The following is a 22690-nucleotide window of genomic DNA, read 5'->3' as shown; positions in this document are numbered from 1 at the left end:
GACGATATGCCACTGGGTTAATTCGAGTCAAGATCCTGTAAGGACCAATATAACGAGGAGCGAACTTCATGGAAGGAACTTTAAGACGAATATTCCTAGTGCTCAACCACACTCTATCGCCTGGAACAAAATTCGGAGCCGCCCTTCTACGTTTGTCAGCATGTTTCTTTACCAGTACAGAATTGTGTAGAAGAATCTGTCGAGTCTGATCCCACAACTTCCTCAAGTTGGCCACATGGACATCAACCGACGGCACTCCTTGGGAAGGAGAAACCGGGGGAAGAATAGATGGATGAAAGCCATAGTTCATGAAGAAGGGACTTGAATGCGTGGAGTCACAAACAAGATTGTTGTGCGCAAACTCTGCCCAAGGAATCAAACCGACCCAATCGTCCTGGTGTTCGGAAACAAAACAACGTAAGTATTGCTCAATCTTCTGGTTAGTTCGTTCAGCAGCTCCGTTAGACTGAGGGTGATAGGCGGACGAAAAATTCAATTTGATGCCTAATTGAGAACAGAACGACCTCCAAAAACGTGAAACAAATTGGGAGCCTCTATCAGAAGTGATCTCAGAAGGAATCCCATGTAAACGAAAAATCTCTTTAGCAAAGACCTCTGCCAATTCAGGAGAAGTCGGGAGTTTAGGCAAAGGTACGAAATGTGCCATCTTGGTAAACCTATCGACTACGGTGAGGATAACAGTGTGTCTTTTAGAAACCGGCAGATCCACAATAAAGTCCATAGCCACACAGGACCAAGGTTTGTCAGGAATCTCCAGCGGTTGTAGAAGGCCACAAGGAAGCGAATGCGGTAGTTTGGTTTTAGTACAGACCACACAAACCCCGATAAAATCCTTAATATCCTTCCGTAACGACGGCCACCAGAAATCCTTGGAGATCAAAGAATACGTCTTGCGGACACCCGGATGACCAGCCACCTTACTCTCGTGAAGACACTGTAAGAGCTCCAATTGAAGTTCAGGGGGAACGAAAAGTCTGGAAACCGGAGTCAGTCTAGGTGCCAGATGCTGCAAGTTCCTTATCTGATCAAGTAGCGGGGAATGAACTTTGAGAGTAGTGTTAGCGATAATGTTACACTTGGGTACTATAGAGGACAAAACCGGCTCAAATACGGCAGCAGGTTCATATTGGCGAGATAAGGCGTCGGCTTTAGAATTCTTAGAACCTGGCCTATATGTGAGTACGTAGTTGAAGTGAGTGAGAAATATGGACCAACGAACCTGTCTAGATGATAGTCGTTTAGCCTCCCCAATATAGGATAAGTTCTTATGATCCGTCAAAATAGTAACAGGATGCAAGGTACCCTCCAATAAATGTCTCCACTCCTTCAAGGCCATTATAACCGCTAGTAGTTCCCTGTCACCAATGTCATATCTGCTTTCAGTACCGGACAATTTTTTGGAAAAGTATCCACAAGGATGCAGTGGTTTATCTACACCCAACCTTTGGGACAGAACAGCACCTATACCTGTCTCAGAAGCGTCTACTTCGAGTAGGAAAGGTAGAGTAGTATCAGGGTGAACTAAAATTGGTGCGGAAGCAAACAGCTCTTTGAGTGTCTCAAAAGCCCGAAGAGCTTCAGTAGACCAATTCTTAGTCTCAGCCCCTTGTTTGGTCATGTTAGTGATGGGAGCAATGATAGAGGAGTATCCCTTAATGAAACGTCTGTAGTAATTAGAGAAACCAATGAATCTCTGGATAGCCTTGAGACCCTGAGGTAAAGGCCAGTCTAGTATGGATTGGAGCTTCTCCGGATCCATTTCAAACCCTTCCCCAGAAATCACATAACCAAGAAATGTAGTTTGGGATTGGTCAAAGCTGCATTTCTCTAGTTTGCAGTATAAGCCATGCTGAAGAAGTTTGTGTAAAACCCTCCTGACTTGCCTGTGGTGAGTCTCAATATCCCTGGAATGTATAAGAATATCATCAAGGTATACAATTACACAGTCATCTTGAAACTCCCTAAGAACCTCATTAATAAGGTCCTGAAATACTGCCGGAGCATTGCAGAGACCAAAAGGCATTACCGTATACTCATAGTGCCCATATCGAGTATTGAATGCAGTTTTCCACTCGTCACCGTCGTGGATTCTCACTAAATTATAAGCACCTCTAAGGTCTAACTTAGTGAAAATTTTAGAACTTTTTAATCGGTCAAAAAGCTCGGTGATCAAGGGAATCGGATAAACATTTCTGATGGTTATTTTGTTAAGGCCTCGGTAGTCAATGCAAGGTCTTAAAGAGCCATCCTTCTTTTTAACAAAAAAAAAATCCAGCCCCAGCAGGGGATGAGGATCTTCTAATGAACCCCTTGTCTAGGTTTTCACGAATATACTCCTCTAGAACTAAGTTCTCATTCGTGGACAAAGGATATACATGACCCCTGGGGGGCATGGTACCAGAAAGTAAATTAATTTTGCAATCAAAAGGCCTATGTGGTGGTAAGGTATCAGCCTTTCTTTTGTCAAATACTGCCTTTAAATCTTGATACAAGGACGGTATCTGTACTTTGGTAGAGTCAGTAGCGTTATTAATTGGGTTGACACTACAAAGAGGTGACACTTTCTTTAAACAACTCTCTTGACAATTCTGGCCCCAAGAAACTATTTCCCCTGATCTCCAATCTATAACGGGGTTATGTTTCTTAAGCCAGGAATATCCCAGGACTATGGGAACAGAAGGGGATGAAATGAGTAGTAGGGATATTTCCTCCTTGTGTAGAATACCAATAGTTAAGTAAAGAGGTGTGGTCTCCCGGGAAATCACAGGCTCAACTAAAGGTCTACCATCAATGGCTTCAACAGCCAAGGGTGTCTTCCTTAACTGGGATGGGATAGTGTGTTTAGTGAGAAACTTTTGGTCGATAAAACTCTCAGCAGCGCCGGAGTCTATCAATGCCATAGTTTCTAAAGTTCCCTTCTCCCAAGTTAACGAGACCGGTAAAAGGAGTCTATGTTCTTTGTAGTTATGAGTAGAGGACAAAATCGAAACACCCAAGGTCTGTCCTCTAGAGAAACTTAGGTGCGAGCGTTTCCCGGACGGCTGGGACAGCTCAAACGTACATGACCTCTGAACCCACAATACATACACAGTCCCTCTCTTCTCCTGTACTGTCTCTCCTCCTCTGAGAGACGAGTAAGGCCTAACTGCATAGGTTCTGAAACCTGTGGATCTTTGGTTTCAGCAACTTGAAATGATGGTACTAGTCTAGAGAAAGATTTAGCGGTTCTATCTCGAGTATTCTGTCTCTCCCTTAGGCGTTCGTCAATACGGGAGACAAAGGAAATTAAGTCCTCCAGATTCTCGGGAAGTTCTCTAGTAGCTACCTCATCAAGTATTACATCAGATAATCCATTTAAGAATACGTCTATATAGGCCTGTTCATTCCATTTTACCTCTGCCGCCAAAGACCTGAACTCTAGTGCATAATCCACAAGGGTTTGGTTGTCTTGTCTAAGGCGCAACAGTAATCTGGCTGCATTGGCCTTCCTGCCAGGAGGGTCAAAAGTTCTTTTAAAAGCAGCTACAAAGGAATTATAGTTATAGACTAATGGATTATCATTCTCCCACAACGGATTCGCCCATCTCAGAGCTCTCTCAATGAGTAAGGTAATAATAAATCCCACCTTTGCCCTATCAGTAGGGTATGAACGGGGCTGTAGCTCGAAGTGAATACTGATCTGGTTCAAAAAGCCACGACACCTCTCAGGGGAACCAGCATAACGTACAGGTGGGGTAACTCGGGAAGAAGCACCTACAGTAGCTACCTCTAACCCTGAACCCACAGAAGAAGCAGAAGTGTTACGCCTCTCCTCAGGTGGATTAATAGGGCGAGACAGCAGCGCCTGTAGTGCCAGAGCCATCTGATCCATCCTATGATCCATGGCGTCAAACCTAGGATCAGGAGAACCAAGCTGACAATTTGTACCTGCAGGATCCATGGCCCTGTCGTAATGTCAGGATCGGGTCAGGGATCCAACACGCAGAGTACAAAGAGTAGCTGATACGTATACCGGTCCTTAGAATGGCCGGACTAACGTAGAACTACAATAGAATGGTCAGAGACAAGCCGAGGTCGAGGATAACAGAAGACAGGTAAGCGAGAGACAAGCCGGGTCAAGGAATACAGAAAGGCAGGAGAGTAAATAACAAAGCCGGGTCAGAACCAAAAGACAAGAGAATCACAAAGCACTGTGTGACTAGAAGGACTAGAACCACGACAGGGCAATGAGTGAATGAGAGAACCCCCGTTAAGTATCCTGGCTAGGGGAGGGAGACACGCCTCCGGCGAGTCCTGATTCGTCTCCCGAGATTTGAGTGGCAGGATGTTTCGGGTTAGCGTCATGACGTCTACCTCCGGTCCTTCTGTTATAAAAGGAAGTGACTCCCTCGCGGCCGGCGTTAGCAAGGCCGAGTGAACCGCGGGAGACCGAGGAGACATGGCGTCCGGACGGATAACCTTCTAAGTCTCTACCTCTCTCAACGGTAGAGACTCCAGGTACCCTGACAATCGCATTTCATAAGAATCCAATAAGAACTATTTTGGCGCACACTGACTAAGGCAAAATTCTCCATACTAAATGCTTGTCGTATACACTATATTTGTTACAGAAATCTGTAATTACAAAGAAATTACAGACTAATTAGTGACTCCTCTTCGTTCCATGATGTCATTTTGTCACTCATTTTCAAAATGTTGAATTCATTTTTTCCAGTTCGGTTACTTTGAATTCACCTTGAATTCTCACTTTAGTGAGTAACCTAAAACATATTTTCCCATGTAAACAGTAGAAGGAATTTATTTAGGGTGCCATCTACCAACTGCATAAATGTGACTCTCACATTATGGGAGGTAAAGGGGAAAAATGTAAAGATTCTATATAAACGAATTTTTTTTTAATTAATTAGTTTTTTTCAAAAAAACATTGTGCATTTATTTATTTTTGCCGCCATTAAATCTTTATTTAAAAAAAATAAATACATCTAATCTCTCATAAAGGTAACACATGTACACATAAGCAAAACTCTTGATACACACTTAAATTGAAGTGTAGGAGGTGGAGCTTGAGAGTTACCAAATTAACCCCTCAGGGACCAGTAACTGTCTATAATAGCATCATAAAGATCTGATCTCAGTATAGCAGAGATGGCAAATCAATATTAAACACAAACTACAAATATTGTGAACATTAAAAAAGTGAATTATTTGGGAAAAGATGAAATGTATTATTCGTAAATAATAAATAAATCAAAGTCAATATGCACGTTAACCAGTATTTTGCAATGTATTTGTGTTAAGTAGTCATGCTACATGTAAGATTGGTGGCCAGAGACATTCCAATGTGTATGGAAGAGATAATTGGCGACTTGGGACACAGATGTCAGCAGTCAGTCTAAGGATAAGAAATGCAATTATGAAAGAAAGAAAAAAAAAATGCATTCAGGATGTTAGATGCCAAAACGGAACATAAGACTATATAGGGATTGAAGGGAAAAGACTATGGGCTCAGTGGAGAGGAGAATGAACCAGAAAGAAATGCACAGAATCTAAGGGTTCTAGAATTGTTAAAAAGATAGAAAGGAAAGGAACAGTGGCACTTGCTTTTGGTTTGGTCTCTTGTGCACTGTATTGTCAGAGCACCAGAAAATGAAATCATATATCGAAGCTCTGTCAACAGGGCACTGAAGAGCCACAAGAGAAATTCAGTAAGTCAAATGAAACAGAATTCCTTTCTATAACACTCCTGGGGACACCAGGAAGCATTTGCCACCCGAGGCTGCGACTATAAGTGTAAACTGCCAGTACTCACAATACATACCTTTTCTTTCAAGTCTGCTATTTCAAAAGGGAAATAAAGACCACCATAGAGGTCTCTGGGCTAAAGGGGAGCTATGTTGCATACAGGTTTTGCTCATAATAAGGTCTACACAAAAACAATAAAAAACAAAACAAAAAAACAACAATTTATAAATTCTATGAAGAATTTCAATTCATTTTTGGATGTTACAGGACAAATATTGAAAGGAGTAAATTAAGGTTTAAGCATTAAAATGAAACTTTTGCAAATGTAAGCCTTCTGAGCCTATATACCTTTAATAGAAGTGACCAAATCCATAAACGTATAAGTAAAAGTATATATTTTTAGAAAATAGACCTCCGGGACTAAGAGCATTATTACGTTTTCATTTAAACATTTCACCACTAACCTCTACCACATCTGTGGATTAAATACATTTTGGGAGGGTTTTATAAGGAATTTCACAGACTTTGTGTGTTCCAAATCATAAAACCCTAAATATGTGTACTGAAACTGCTCTAGGGTACAGCAAAAACCAACAAGTAAACCTTCATCAGATTTCCGAGACGTTATAGGGTAAAATTGCAGAGATACCAGTTTTTAAATTTCACTGACTGATTTTCTAAAAATAAAGTTTTTTTAGATATACAACCAATAAAAACATGCATGCATTTAACATTTGCATATTTAGATCACCAGATCTCTTATCTGAAGCCTTTGCAAGCCCTTCTAATCCAGCACCATCTTTTTGTGGCTGTCCAATTAATACTTCGCAGTACAGCTCATTGAGACGTCTTTGCAAGGCAGGTGCTCTGAGCAAATGTCTCCTTCTTGCAATTAGCTCCACTGAGCTAACCATACCAGGAAGTAACAGGACAGGTTGACAGCCAGTGGATGGGGTAACAAGGTTAGTTTATGAAAGTGCTACTTTCTATTGAAATCTGCACCTTTACTAAATTGACAAAAAATATGGTAGATTCTTCACACATACAGCACTTCCGCAAGTTGGGGGTCTGGAGCATACCTTTAATGCTGACTTTTTACAGGTCTTGCGTAGCTTAATCTATCAAAGCCCCAGATTTTGTTGCATGTCCTGATTACAGCAATACCCCCAGACATTTGAAGGAGTTCTAGGGAACTTATAGGGTCAAATTAGCGACATACTCTAATTTTGACATAGAAGAGAGAAGTTACTTGTTAAAGTGACAATATCGGAACAAATATTTACTTACAGCAACTCTACCTAACTACTACAGATAACAGATTGTGCCCCATGCTAATTGATCACGGTGAATGCCAAACTAAGGACATACCTTAGCTGACACCTAAGGCATCGCTGTTATTGACAAAATTACTATTGATGACATGCCAGAGAGGGTACAGAAGTAAAAATATTGTCATTGGTGGTGCTGAACGAAGAGAGCTGACACTTTATCGAAAATTAGAGAAGAATTAATGTGTCTATAGGTTGAAAAATGTGAATTCGGACAGTATGCATAAAAAAGTACAGTTAAAACGTACAGTTAGAGTACATCCTCTAAAGTTTAGCTATCTAACACCCTATCTAACGTGTTCCTTGAAAGGTGATGAATTCTGGGAGTTCGGTCCCATAGATCCCATTAAACCACCATTACCCATTCCTAGGAAACACAAGTAAATGCCTTTGATTTGGAGTATAATTATTTGCTTTTCACAGGTTCTGTGCCCATGTAAATATTTTTATTACAGTCTGTTTATTACAGTCTTCGCAAAATATTTCCTTAGTCGATTAAATAGTAATTTTCACTCCTTCCATTTGGCTAGGAATCCAGTTTAATGCTAATTTGCATCGACCATCTGCCACGACTGGAAAAGCCAAAATCTGCTTTTCTTAACCTGCTTCAGGATATTGAGCTTCCACAATACTATGCGAAGAAACTTTGTTTGACACGTGGAGTATGTGTCAGCATTTATTCATCTTTCAAATCTCTTTACCCAACTCGTCTGCCCAGTGTTCTAAAACATCACATTCAATGTGTTTAAGTGGGAAGATGAGGTTATCTTGGCATTTGCTAAGCAAGGCTGTGACAAATTTAAAAAACTTTTTTTGGCACATGGATGTGTCACTTCCTTGAGGCAATGCGGTGTCCAACACAAACCCTTACTTGTCACAGTTTCAGAAGAACTGCTAAACTTTAAAAATAACTTTGATTTAAATCTTAAGAGCACAGTTATTTTTTAAAGGCATACACTAGCCTAGGGGTAGGCAACCTTCGATGTCTACATCCCTCCTGATGCTTTGCCATCATTATAGTTGTAAGAGTGTTATGGGCAATGTAGCATCTCTGAGCAGGGTCCTCATCAGCCTTTTGTTCCTGTAGCATTTCGTAATTGATTCATTTATTCTCAAATTTCCCCCTTCATAACATTGTACAGCGCTGCGGAATAAGTTGGTGCTATATAATCACAGCCTTGAAAAAACACTTTAAGAGATTTACATTTACAGAAAGAATCAAATATTTGTCTTGTATTTATTTTCTCATTTAACGTTTACAGTCATGCAAACGTTCAGAAAGATTTGCTGCATTTGGGTGTGCCTCTTCGGGCTGCCATGGAAAATCTGGGAAACACTGCAGGCCATACTTATCAGGACATAAACGGCTGTTATTCTGGGGCAAAGTGTTAATTAAGGAGCAATCAGCAGGAAAACCAAAATAAATAAGTTTAAATGTGATCACAAAACCCCAAAATAAACCCCAAAATAAAACTTTTTCAAAGCCCCGTATGCTTTGTATATATCACAACATTGCATACAGCCCTTTTTCTCACCATGATCTTTAAGGGCTGAAACTGAAATAAGCTGTTGAAATCTAAAGGCACAGCATACTTTAAATGTAAGTATACCAAGTCATATTGGAGCACAAAAATAATACTTGACAAACTGTTAATTATAATCCCAAGGGCTTCTGCAAATGTATATTTGCCTGTATGAAGCTCATTTTGATTTTAAGATTTAGTGTCCCTTTAACCAGTTACATAAGAAAACAATTTCTGATACCAACTGATATCTGCTACATATGGACTCATCAGTAATGGAATTCTGAAAATCATGTATTGGTGGTAAGAATGTGGACTAGGGTTGAGTTGTCTATTCTCAGAAATTCCGTTTTGCATTACGTACTTAGCCAGCTAAAACCTGGGTCACAGACTACAGCTCAGGTTGATGAATTTGTGTTTAAGTACAAAATCTCAGCTACTTGTAAGACTTCTAAGCTACCACTCTTAATATCAGTGAGCACTATGCTACAAAGTTCAACCTGTAGGAAGATTGCTAGAAATGAGTCGGTCGAGATTGAACCTCAAGTTTCCCAAGTGTTATAGTTACATTGATTTGTATTGTGTCACCGTTTTACAAGTCTTTATACGTTGTATAAGAAAGTTAAGGTTACATTGTAATTGTGTTCTGCTATTTTATTGTTACGCACCCATTCAAAAATAAAGAAAAATAAAATCTGACGAATATTAGTACAACACCAGTTACTGCAATCAATGATCGAAAAAACGAAATCTCTTTCTCCAAAATGGGCAACAATTAAAACAGAGTATCTCTAAGTTTTAAAAATAAATTAAATACAAGCACTGTTTTTGTAACTGGAAGCAATATCAACTTTTATTTATCATATCAGCAAATCGTACAATATGTGTATCACTAAATCAAGCCTTTAGCTTTGTTTCCACTTAATCCAGTATTCATTTAATGCCAATTAGTGGCTCATTACCCTGTACATTACTGGCACATCTGACATATTGCAGGTTCAGTCATGCAAAAACTATAAATCGAGAGACAAAGTCATTTCGGCTTTGATCTTGCTCGCTTCCAGTTTTGGCATGCTTTATTTGACCAGAACACGTTTAATTTACAGTCCTTAACCTTGGTACATGCTAATCGTCAACTTGCTCCCCGCTCAGCATCCACCCTTCGTGGAAATAATTTGGAAACGTAACGCCAGCAAATAAAAGCGGCCACAGCCTTGCAAACGCATATAAAATATGGGCAGTGCAAATCATTACATAACATATTAAAATGCTGTAAAGCAAAACCTATTATTAAATAAATAAAGAGCTTAACATATCCTGAACTGCTTTTATGTTGGAGTTAAGGAAGCAGTGAAGGTTGCACTTGGGAATGATGTTGGAAGCATCATGTAATCATTTTTGCAATACGAATATTGAATAGTGCACAGCTTATGGACTGCACTTATAACAGCCACTAGAACTACAACAAACAGTAACCTAAGACTACTGAAAAGAATGCTAACAAACAGGCACCATAACTCGAGGACAAACGGATAGGTCAGACATTGTAGCACCTAGGTCCATTTAAAGGGACACTCCAAATTCCTAACGCACTTTAATTAACTGAAGTGCTTTACGCAGGGCCGGATTAACATAGGGGCTAATGGAGCTGCAGCTCCAGGCCCAGGCCCATGGAATAGGCCCATTGATTTAAAAACAAAAACAAAAAAAACTACTTTTTTTTTTTTTACATTTTTTTTTCACACACTACTCTTAGGGATTCCACCTGGCTTTTATTTTATTGGCACAGACAGTATTTGAGGCTGCCTGGCTGGTGCCAATATTGCAGTGATATTGGCAATACAAATGCTGTTATTTTACTCAGTATAAACAATAGATTACTATGCAATACCAGCACTGGCCAGTAGGGGTCACTGTGTGTGGAAAGAGGCAGTGATAGGAAGTTCCAGCATCTCCCTCCCTGCCTATCTATACTCACTGATCTGCAGGGGTGCAGCTACTGAGAGTCCAGACAGCAACTCCCACCCTGCAGAGACAGCCTACAGCTCAGGTAAGTAAGCGATGGGGGAAAGGCTGCAAGGAAACATACACTGAGACACTAAGGGACACTGGGAGACATTATGGCAGACACTGAGACACTAAGGGACATTGGGAGACATTATGACACAGACACATGGGGACACAGTGTCCCCATGTCTCCCAGTGTCCCCATGTCTCTCAGTGTCCCCATGTCTCCCAGCCAGTGTCCCTGGTGCCTCAGTGCACCCTAGTCTCCCAGTGTCTCACTGTCCCCATGTCTCCTAGTGCCTCCATGTCTCCCAGTGCCTCAAGTGTCTCAATGTCCCCATGTGTCCAAGCTAGTGTCCCTAGTGCCTGTGGCCCTGGTGTCTCAGTGTCCCCATGTCTCCCACTGCCCCATGTCTCAATGTCCCCATGTCCCCCAGCCAGTGTCTCTAGTATCAGTGTCCCCATGTCATTAAGTGTCCCCTATTTTCCCAGTTTCCCCATGTGTCCCAGCCAGTTTCCCCTAGTCTCCCAGTGTCACTAGTGTCTCTGTGTCCCCAGGTCTCCCCGTGTCCCCAGGTCTCCCCATCTTCCTAGTGTCCTAGTGACACATACATGGGGACATAGACACATGGGAATACTGGAGGACACAGGGAGACATGGGGCATTGAGACACTGTGATACATAGGGACACTGTGATACATAGGGTCACTGGGAGACCTGGGGACACGACACTAGGGGACAGTGGGAGACATGGGGCACTGAGACACTGATACATAGGAACACTGAGACCTGGAGTAATTGACACGTGGGGGCACTGGGAGGAATCCATCTATACAGCAGAATCAAACTAAGTCGTTTTTTGGTGATTTTACAGCATTTTCTCTTATGTCACTCATTGTGATTTACATCATATGATGTCACCCATACATATTTAATTGTGCAAATTAGTAAGGCCGGTATGTTTTTCCAAGAAAGGTGGCAACCCTAACTACTTTTCACATACTCTTACTTAAGTATGGAAACTTAAGAGGGATGTAATGGAACAAAACTTGTGTGGACTGGCTGACAATGAATATAGTTAAAGGGACACTATAGTGACCAGAACAACTACAGCTTATTGTATTTGTTCTGGTAAGTAGAATCATTACCGTCAGGCTTTTTGCTATAAACACTGTCTTTTCAGAGAAAATGCAATCTTTACATTACAGCCTAGTGATAACTTCACTGGCCACTCCTTAGATGGCTGTTAGAGATCTTCCTGGGTCATGGCTGCCTAAAATGCATCCAAAACATTCAGTGTCTCCTCCCTCTGCATGCAGACACTGAACTTTCCTCATAGAGATTCATGGTTTCAATTCATCTCTATGAGGAGATGCTGATTGGCCAGGGCTGTGTTTGAATCATGCTGGCTCTGCCCCTGATCTGCCTTTTTGTCAGTCTCAGCCAATCCTATGGTGAAGCACTATGATTGGATCAAGCTACCTCTTCTGATGATGTCAGCAGACTGCTTGTTTTTCTGAGTCTAACAGCATGCAGAGTTACAGCTTCAGGCTTGAATACAGTAAGATTTTTACTATATTTATGGAGGCATGAGGGGCCCAGGGGGGCTAGATGGTGGTGTTAACACTATACGGTCAGGAATTCATGTTTGTGTTCCTGACCCTATAGTGATCCTTTAAGGTAATGCTGACTTTGGTCTCTCTAACACTGTGGCATGTTCCCTTTCTTCTACACTCACTACATTCAGCATTTCTCGGTCCCAGACTATATACCAGGATCTTCTGCCTGCTAGTAAGAAGGTAAGGAGACAAGTGGACCAGCGAGTGCTAGGGGACAGTCCTTAGAAAGCGTTTAGTGAGCGCATCATTAGATGCATTTATGCCAAGCTCAGGGTGCTGTCTGCATAGTATGCCCTTTGTTGGCCAGCTGCATGATTGGCAGGCAGCCTGACATGCATTCATGCCAGGCTGGCCTTCTAATTCTTTGGGCAGACATGTCCTCTTTCTGGGCATGTTTTCCCCTTTTGGCAGGTTACGTGATTTGTGTCAGTGGCACACCCTTTTACCCAACCCATTGACTTCCTGCTTGACTGGACACTGCTGTTAGGGGTTATGGATTTACTTGAAAGATGAAAAGATAAATTAGAGGGAGATTAGCATAGGGTATGTGTTTTCTTATAGCTGTTGTTTTCTTTCTCTCCAGCACCATCTCCATCAGATACATGATGCTTGGGAGTGTTTAAGTGTTTTTGGTCGATATGATTCTGTTATTAGGCCCATCATAATTGTCAGCACCAGGCCCACTGGGCTGTTAATCTGGCCCTGGCTTTACGTGCTAAGAGTGTGTCCTCTTTTTTTCATTTTACAAAAAGTGCAGATTTCAATAGAAATTGACAAGTTTCTAACTGAATCTTGTTACACAAAGCCCAGGCTGTCAGACAACCGGTCTAGTTACTTCCTGGTAGTTTAGCTCAGTGAAGCTAAACATAAGAGGCAGGTAATTGACCAGAGCACTTGCCTTACAAAAACTTCTCATTGAGCTGCACTGGGAAGTCTGTGCTGGAACAGCCATAAAAATGTGGTTTGGGTTAAAAGGGGAGGGGTCGCAAAGGCTTCAGAGAAGAGATCTACAGCTTTTGCAAATTGTTTTTAGATATACCCAAAATTAAAATAAATCATAACTAAATACAAGCCTGTTTTAGTGATTTTATATATATTCTCTTCTGGATATTAGGTCCTATTCCGGAGATTACAAACTCAGTCGTTAGTGCTCAACCATGGCCGAGGTTATTTCAGTGCCCCCTACAGACAGAACTGAGACATGCCTAACTTCCTAGACTGGTAATGTGTCCAGAGGACCAGGTTGGGACCTACTGATGTACTCCTCACATATGCATAGATAGCTCAAAGAACAACTTGCTTACCCTATTTTGGGGCTGTGTAAGAATGTCACTACAACATCTGCAGGCATATCTACTCCCATAAGAACAGAGCAAACCTGTCATTTTCACAGTTGCATTTGTAAGAAGTTTAAACCTACCTGTCAGAGGAGAAAATAAACCAGATAAACCTACAGCCCTGGGAAACTGCTTGTTTAATCTACAGGGCTAGAGAGGCAACATTGACAATAGGCATACTTATCTTTGAGGTATAGTGTATTTGGGCAGAGAGGTCTAGCCAAAGGCAATGGTTAACCATCTTTAGAGAAACACACTCTAGAGTTAGGGCTTAAGGTTTGTAGTCCTGTGCTACTAGACAGGCATTAAAAGTTACTCACCACTGCAAGCTTTAGCATGTTCCGGGGATGATTTTCTACTAGCCAGCAGCTAGTAGCAAGTGGAAATTGTTAGCCATGATAGTGTTATAATATTATTTGAGAGTTACCCCCTCAAATTAACATATAAAAAAAATGAAACCTAATTTTACTTACCTGTCTTCCCCCAATGCACAGTCTTGCCTTTGCTTTACTAATGATCTCAGGCTCTTAGCTAATCAATTGCTTCCTCTTAGGGATTCACAACATCAGTCTTATAATCTTTGCAGGACTTTGTCCAGGAAGTCAGTCTAGTGGCTGTCTGAGTGACAGCCACCACAAGTGGAGTTAGGTGACAATATAAACACTGTTTTTTTTTTTCTTTCTAAGAAATGGCAGTGCTTACAGTGCAAAGCCTGCAGGGACAATCTCTTTGCCCCAGAACCACTACATTACGCTGTAGTGGTTTTGGTGCCTACAGTATTCCTTTACTATAATATATCCGCACATAGAATAAATTATATATTTCAGGATACACTGCAATAAAATACTAACAATAATAATAATAATAATGAATAGCTAATCCAATTTGGTAACGGATATTGCTTTACCATTTGCGTGTTTCCTAGTTGGCCAACTCTGTTAGGGAGAAATAAAGACATCATTCAGGCTATTTATAAAGATTTTTTTGGAAGGAACAGCCCATTTCACAGGAAAATTCCCTGAAGACAGTTAGTGACATTTCTTTTTCTTCTGACTTAAGTTTTCGCTCACCAACCCCTCCTTACACAACTGTAGCAGTACTATTTGTGAATGCATACATGCACTTATAAAGGCTCATCCTGTCTTTCACATGATGAAATAAACCCCTATATGTCATACAGCTTTAAGTCGTAAGAATAAACATGACACTTGTTATAGCACTGGATTTCATTAAAATACATTTCAGCTTAAAAAGAAACAGTTTTCTTGCGAGCAAATTCATGTTATACGAGTAATAATGTTTAATGTGTGTGATGAGAAGTAAACTTTTGAAAGATTGTATTTGGATTCCCATGAGAAATAAAAAGTCCATCTGTCAAACTACTTACTGCTAGAACCCTTATTTTTACACCGTGACATTTTTTTTCCTACTAAAAATGACAAAAACACAATCTTAGCATTTTACTGTGTTGTAAAATTCCAGAACGTGTTCTAAATTCATTGCTGTCTGGGGGAAAAAAATCTAAATTTCTCTTCAATGGGCTTTCTGCATCAGTGTTTAAACTTTTCCAGATAGATAGTTTATGTAATAATCCCGATGGTCTCTATCCAGCCAACAGGAGAATCCATTCCGTTATACAATGTTAAATGAGATTCCGAGGACCCCTGGATAAATCGAGAAATTGGCACTACATACATATTATATATGCGCTGCGCACTTCCTTTCAGTCCCGCCGGAAACCGGAACCTGAAATTGAAGTTCCTGTACCGCGGTGCGCACTGTTAAGCCGGCCCACGCTACAAGACAGGTAAGTAAACCTTCACATTCGCTCCATAAGACGCACAGACATTTCCCCTCACTTTTGAGGGGGAAAAAAGTGCGTCTTATGGAGCGAAAAATACGGTAAGTTGAGTTTTTTTTTTTTTTACATAAAACTTTTCTCCCTACGCCTGAACTTTTTTTACCTTTTATCCCAACCTTTGGGTTTTCCATTTGCTCAAATAATAGAACTAAATGTGATTATCACTTTCTGAGACTTGTCTCTCAGGTGTTCACTTTGTACATTATAGAGCAGACACTGAACTGCAGCTCCAGAAAATCTCTGCTTTTCAAAAATGTATGTGATAAATCTGGCATAGCCATGGAATTTTATGGGAGTTATGGGAGCTTCGTGGTTTGCAGAGAGTCACTTCCTGGTCTTGGCAGATCTCAAAGTAATAGATGTACAGTAAATGCTGAGACTTCAAATGTGAGTATATGTTTTTTTTTATCTTGAATGTATTTTTACAGTTTTGTATTGTATTGTGCATATCCATAAAAAAGAATGGGTTGACTCCAGCGTAGCCTGTCCTAAGTAGGATTTAAAATGTGTAGTCCTTAAAAGTTACTTTCCACTGCAAGCCATAGTATACCCTCCAGGGTTGGCTTTTTGTTGCCAGGGCTAAATTTTCACTCGCCAATGGCTGGTGGCAAGTGGAAATTCTGAGCTTTGCTTTTGACCATTTGTACAGAATAATCACTATCATGGAAGTGACGATGTATGTCTCAAACAGCATTGGCTGTACAAGTGTTTTGCTAGATTAACAAGACAAAATGAAATTACAGTGAATTGGGAATATTCTTATATACGTGTTGTGTGTGTGTGAATTGCTTTGCTTTATCGGAACTGCAGTTTCACTGCAACCGCAGAGTTGCATGTTGGCGGTTACTGATATTTATACCATATTTATCTAAGAAGAATAAACACAATCAGTTTAACTCACCGGAACAACATGTGTGGTTCTTTTGGAACATTACAACAAATCACACTGCATATGTCATTCTTCTCCATTTTTGTGATTGCACCCCCATGGGACTAATTGGAACCTAAACTGCTGCTTCATATGTGATAAGAAATAATCTATCGAGAAATGTTTCCTCCTGTCTGGAAATGTCTTATCATTTTAAAGTTCCACTTACTCTTCTTAAACCCTGAACACTAAAATCGAAACCCTTTTTAACGGTTACATCAAGCAACATAAAATAAAAGGGGTGCTGTTGGCCAGTATCTTAATATAAGGGGTTTATTGAAACAAGGGATCAATCTTTATAGGATTTATAAAAATGATAACCACTTAAGAGTTTGTATAAGCCAAAAAGGAAAGAATTAGAGCATGAACTGTCAATCTGAAATGGATACGAGAGCAGTGGGAACCCTCTAAGGTACATGTAGTAAGGAACATGCAGATAGTGCATCCTTGACACATTCTCAGACTAATTACAGCATGGAACCTCATCTGATGACAAGAATTAAGACTAATTAGCCAGTAATGGTGGAAGGTACCAGGGATCCATTTAAGCTCCCATTTCACCCTCTAAATGATGCAGTTACTCTTTATATGTTGTTCATGTATTACTCTCTTCTTTTTCATTATGGTGTGGGCTTATCAGGCCAATTATTTAACTTGTTTATGCTATCACTTAAATTCCACTAAAATGCCTCATCCGCAAAACAAGTGGCAGCCACCTTCACAAGCGTATTCATTTAATATATGTGTTATATATGTACTGGGAAAATGACTTGACAACGTATCGTTTAAAATACAGTCTTAATATAGTATACTGTATATCCTTCTGAGGTTTTTGCGCAGTATTTTGGCTGTTCTTAGAACTGCACTCTTCTGGACAGCGATCTCAGATGTTCCACTTAGAATCTACAGAAGCCACTCCCCAAACATGGGAGTCACAGACTCGAGTGCTTTTATCACAGTTGGGACTACTACTGCCTTCACTTTCCACATCCTTTCTAGCTCCCCTTTCAATCCTCTGTATTTGGGTATTTGGACAAAAATATATATATTTTCTTAATATCTTCTCATGTTCGTGCCATTTTTGTGAGATACGGATTATAAAATATATGAAGAGCCTGCCATGATTTTAACCTTGCGAGCATCGAATGAGAACATCTGAATCAATGAATGATTTTAGATACAGTAAGATCTTGGAGGATCTGGGCATTTTATGTTGAGTGTTAATTGGTAAGTGCAGCAAATTGGAAGAAGCCAGCATTCCCCTTCAAACACAACTGTAATTCGCAAAAGCATCAAGATATGATAGTATTGATTTCATGCCGGATTGATTAGTGCATTTTTGGGGGGAAATGCCAATAAGCTTTTTCTAGGACAAGTAATGCCTTATAGTAGATGGATTCCAAGCACCATAATCTCTGCAGCTTACCTACCACTGCTACCATCACCACTGCTGACTTACACAGCAGGAGCAAGTAGTGCACACTCACACCATTCAAGTACTTGATTAGATGAATGGGGCCGCAGTGTCCACCAATTGGCGCTGGGGAAACTAGGTTGAACTGGGCGTCACAAATTTAACTAAAACTCAGGAAAATGTGAGGGCTTTAAAACTTAACTTTGCAAGGACAAGTCCATATTCATCCGAAATAATCACTACACATAAATACATTCTCGAGTAAAACAACTATCCGTAGCATGAAACCAAGTTTTATATCTTCACATCAGATCATTTGTACCCTGTAAAGCACCAGGCTGTTGATTTAGATATAATAAAAACACAACCTCTTGTGCGAAAAACATAATATTTCCCATGTTGCATTTTTCTTCTTTCTTCTGATTGGTTGTGTGCTTTCTATTATTTTACGTCTTTGTAAAGCCCCCTGCTGTGCAGACCGTACTTATTCTCCTTGTATTGATTTTGACATGACAAATTTTAGGAAATGGAGTGTCGCCTGTTTGAATATTGACCACCCAAATCCACTCATCTCTCCAGTGCCCAAATAATTACACCTCTGCACTAATCCATACTGTATGGATGCTGACAATTTAATTCAACAGATTGCTTAGCCTAAGCCATTCTAAAGCAGCAATAGTTACTGACTGAACAAAGATTATATCAGATATGTACTATGTCCACATTGAAATGTGTAAATATTTGACTTTTATTAAAACACCATTTTTATGGGTAATAGTTAACACAGTTATGGTATGCCTAATGAAAGGAGAAGGAATTGGGAAAGCATGATGTGCAAAAATAGACCACTGATTGTGCCTGGAAGGAAATAAAATCCTCTGTGAATATTGGGATGAGAATATGCAAGCCTACAGCAAAGATATACACTTCCCTGTGACTGAGCTGTGTAGGAGCTTATTAACACAAGCAACATTGTCAAAATAAATTGTCACCTGGGCAACATGCTCCCAACTGGTACCAGCTTCATAGTGCATGTCTGGCTTTAACCCCATGAGTCCTATGTGTGTAAGCAAATATTCAGAATTCGAGCAGGATTGGAATGAATGATCTGTTGCCACAGAGGTCTCAAGGGGAGCTACATGGGGTCATGCTGCTTTGCAAACTAGTTAGAATTTTCACAATTGTTCAATTTCAATCAAAAACAGAATGATGGATTTTATTTCCACCGTGACTTCTTTCTTGACAAGGGCAAGTTTCCCTGCAAATCATCGGACAGTAATAAATGCTACAGACAGTCCCATGTGGGCTGGACTCCTCTACAAGGAGATACCCCAGAATTAGTTTTTTTTTTTGCAGTCTCTCCACATGCTAAATATTCTCTATAATCCTTAGCATTAAGAATGTGACAAGTATAATTCATGGATGGAACACATTAACATCCTAATGAGAAACATTCAAAATTAAAATTGCGCTTCATAGCTGTTGCTTCATTAGCCATGTGATTAATACCAAAAACGGCAATGAACTACAATAAGCTGCATTTTACGTAAACCACTTATGGTGTCTCTAATAAACAAGACTACAAGAATTACTGTTCTAAATAATTCAAACATAAATGTTTAACCCTCTCCAAGCCAAAATGATTCATGTTAATAAAAACTCTTGCCTAACATCAGTTATTGCACTTGATGCCGTGCTAACTAACCTTGGCACAGAACAATTTGTTAACTACATTTCCCACAATGCACTGCTCATCTTTGGGTTGTCTGAGCATTGCAGGAAACATTGTTTCTAAGTACTTCACCATATCTAGTAAGAAAGATGCACATGCGTCAAAACTTTGCAAACTGTGTGGCCTTACATCTACGTAACTGTAGTTGGTACCCAATGAGATGTACAAGTGACGTTATGCAAAATTCCATAAGGTGTGCTAAAATGTCTTCATTTGAAATCGGTTAGTCTTAAAGATGTTACATATCCGCTTTTTCTAGCTGTGCTGTATCAACATGTTATTCTCCTATTCTGCAGTCTTGAAAGTAAATATATGAAAGATTTTATTTTTAACGGTCCTATCCCAAAGGATGGTCATGCTTCCGTTGGATGGTAAAGGTGTTCTCGTAGCAGGCACAAGAAGGTGGACTGAGCAAAACAATAGGCAATACAAACCAGGCAGAGAAGCAGAAAGTGAAAACCAACTGCCTGTCTTTGTCACTTACCTCAAATATGGAGCTTAGCAAGACAGACAGGCTGCACATGTGCAAGAAGCTGCTAACATCTGTTTTCTGGAGCAATTATTTCAATTAACGAGCTGCGTGTGCTATTCTATAAGAACAAAACCGGCTTCACGTATGTTCTGTAGAGCCTGATTGCTAACTATATGCAAATTGACAGCTAAGACAAAGGATGACTTCCTCCTATGGTCCATTACATTTATGAAGGTCAAATATATCATTGTGTGGGTTAGATGTACAAAAACTCCCCTTGGGTCCTGGATGGGTAAGCGTGTAGTGCAAGCAGTGAATTACTTAATATGTAAATAAATTCAGACTTTGCTGTTTACCTAAAGAACAAACTGTATAGTTTGACATTTTTGCATGGGTTTTTCGGTAGATGAAAGCCTGCATACTGTACGGCAGGACTAGGCAATTTTCAGAACTCCAGATGTTGTGGACTGCATTTCCCATAAAGCCCCTACATCCATAATGCTGGCAAAGCATCAGGGGATATGTAGTCTACAAGATAGGGAGTAATGAAGGTTTTTACCCCTGCTGTAGGGTGTGATTTATTGTAAAGTGATCAAACTTTTTTTCTGCTGCACAACACTCAACACCAAAAGTTCAGCAACTTATTAACAAACATTATTAAACATGCATGCCACTTTACCCATGCAGTTATCTTTAAATCTCAATATCACTTGCACTAAAGCTCACTTTACAAACTTTATGTGAGTTACTACATCCTCATGTATGCCAGTTCGAATAAATCCATGTGTGCTGATAATGTAAATATCATGGAATTATACAATGCTAGTGGCATCCTATACCTTGCACCCACTACACCGGTAATGGATAACCTTATTCCCCAAATATTATTGAATGTGATTTCTTAAACATCTAGACAAGGATAGCCATCACTGTTCTACAGTAAAAAGTGTTACTGCTTTAGGCTGGATGCAATTACAGCTTATAGGACCAGCGATATGATCAGTGAAGCAGACAGTCTGCAATATGTAGACGATGCAATAAGCTAGTTACAAGAAGCAGGTTTCCTTGTATCAGAGAACACTGGCATCTCAATACTGTCTGTAAGATGCATACCACACATGATTACAATTTGGTCTCAGAGGCACCGTGGGCTATATTTAGGGATGCATAATATATTCCTGCAGAGAAAAATCAACCTTTTGGTCCTGCTAATTGCCAGTCTGAATCCTTTATAGCTGCTCTTTTTATATAAACACAACCAACTAAAGCACTCTCTCAGCTGCTGCAGAATGCATTTGCAGAGCTGTCAATCAACATTCCAATAGAAGGGCACACCAATTAACGCAGGACAATGACTAACAGATGTTCTACTGCCTATAACTTTTCACGCTGGTCCAGATCTTCAAAATAATATCAGCTTGGTAATCAAGAGGCAGCTTGGTCAAACTAAAGCCAGTGTATTTTAGTACAATATATAAGTAATAATAAGAATAATAAGAATATGAATAATTTGCAGTTATTGGTTTGAGCTTTCATTGATATAGGAGAGCATGTTTGATAGCACATTACCAAAAAGAAAACATTTAACTCAATTCTACATTGTATCATGCACATCTTCTACATCATTGACATTTAAAAAAAAAAAAAAAAGAGGCAGAAATTGAATATTTTGTTTGTATTATTATTTAAACTTGCCTGTTTCTTTGTCCTGCACATCATCCAGGTGCAAGTCATTCAGAAGATGCTCCAAAATCTTTTCTGGGGTTCCTGATACCACCATGTACCTATCAGAAAGCAAAGAATCCATAGAATCATCTTCGGTTGAGGACTGAGAGCGACTGCTCCATTCATCTTCCTCGTCCTCCTCATCAATATATTTAAAATAAGGCACATCGAATGTAGGTAAAGGAATCTCTCTGACAGTGAAAGCTGCAGAAGGCTTCACGTCCAAGTGGGGATCAAATACCCTCAGCTTTGAACTACCCATGGTGGTGAATTAATGACAAAGGGCATCCCCTATAATGTGCTCAGTATTCCCAAGTCTGTCCTGTCTTTGCTGGCTAAATCCATCAGGCAGCTTAGTGCTCTGCAGTGAGCCTGTGCATGTCTGTGTGTGTGTGTGTATGCCTAAGGAAAAACTCTTACCTCCAATCAGTCTCGGCACTCCCTGCTGTGGGGGCTGGGCTTTCTGACGAATACACTTTCTTAAGCACCAGAACATCATGGTCCTGTTCTCGCACTTGAACAGTAGTCGCTTCTTCATCCTGTTTCGATGCAAGAATAGAAACGATTAAAGAAATAAATAAAACAAGAACGCAATGCCGTGTGAGAGCAAGGCGACAGCTTATAATATCAGAGCCTCATCCCTTTGCAGCTGTTGTCCAGACATCCCAATGATTTATTTCTCCAAAACATCACAATGCAACCAAAAGCCTCTGATCCAATAACCATTCTGCCTCTGTCTATAATTAAACATTTTAATATCTGGCGACAGACAAAGCACTGCTTCGCTGGGCTTGCTGGTATGCAATCATTCCTTTATATTAATCTACCCTGTCATTAACAAAAAAAAGCTTTATTGTACTGATTTATTCTAGCAGTGTTACCCTATGGAAAACAAAATACAGGAGCCGATAAAAAGCTAATTAAATTGAGACAGATTGAAATAATAAAATATACAACATTAAAGGAAAAAAAAACTAAGTT

General features: G+C 40.0%; 2 protein-coding genes across 2 annotated transcripts in view; both read right to left on the bottom strand.

Moving 5' to 3' along the window:
- Positions 1–22690, bottom strand: part of RAPGEF5 (Rap guanine nucleotide exchange factor 5) — a 233243-nt gene that overhangs the window by 43319 nt on the left and 167234 nt on the right. The window contains exons 10-11 of the mRNA XM_063452389.1: positions 22130–22248; positions 21680–21768 (exon numbers count right to left, since the gene is read on the bottom strand). Of these exons, the coding sequence (XP_063308459.1) occupies positions 21680–21768; positions 22130–22248 (208 nt within the window). The remainder of the gene's footprint in view (positions 1–21679; positions 21769–22129; positions 22249–22690) is intronic.
- The window catches only part of CDCA7L (cell division cycle associated 7 like), a 356480-nt gene that overhangs the window by 223058 nt on the left and 110732 nt on the right, over positions 1–22690 (bottom strand). The window lies entirely within an intron of this gene.

This window comes from Pelobates fuscus, chromosome 4 (assembly GCF_036172605.1).
Source record: "Pelobates fuscus isolate aPelFus1 chromosome 4, aPelFus1.pri, whole genome shotgun sequence".
In the NCBI taxonomy this organism is placed as follows: Eukaryota; Metazoa; Chordata; class Amphibia; order Anura; family Pelobatidae; genus Pelobates; species Pelobates fuscus.
This window is presented reverse-complemented; position numbering and strand designations above follow the sequence as displayed.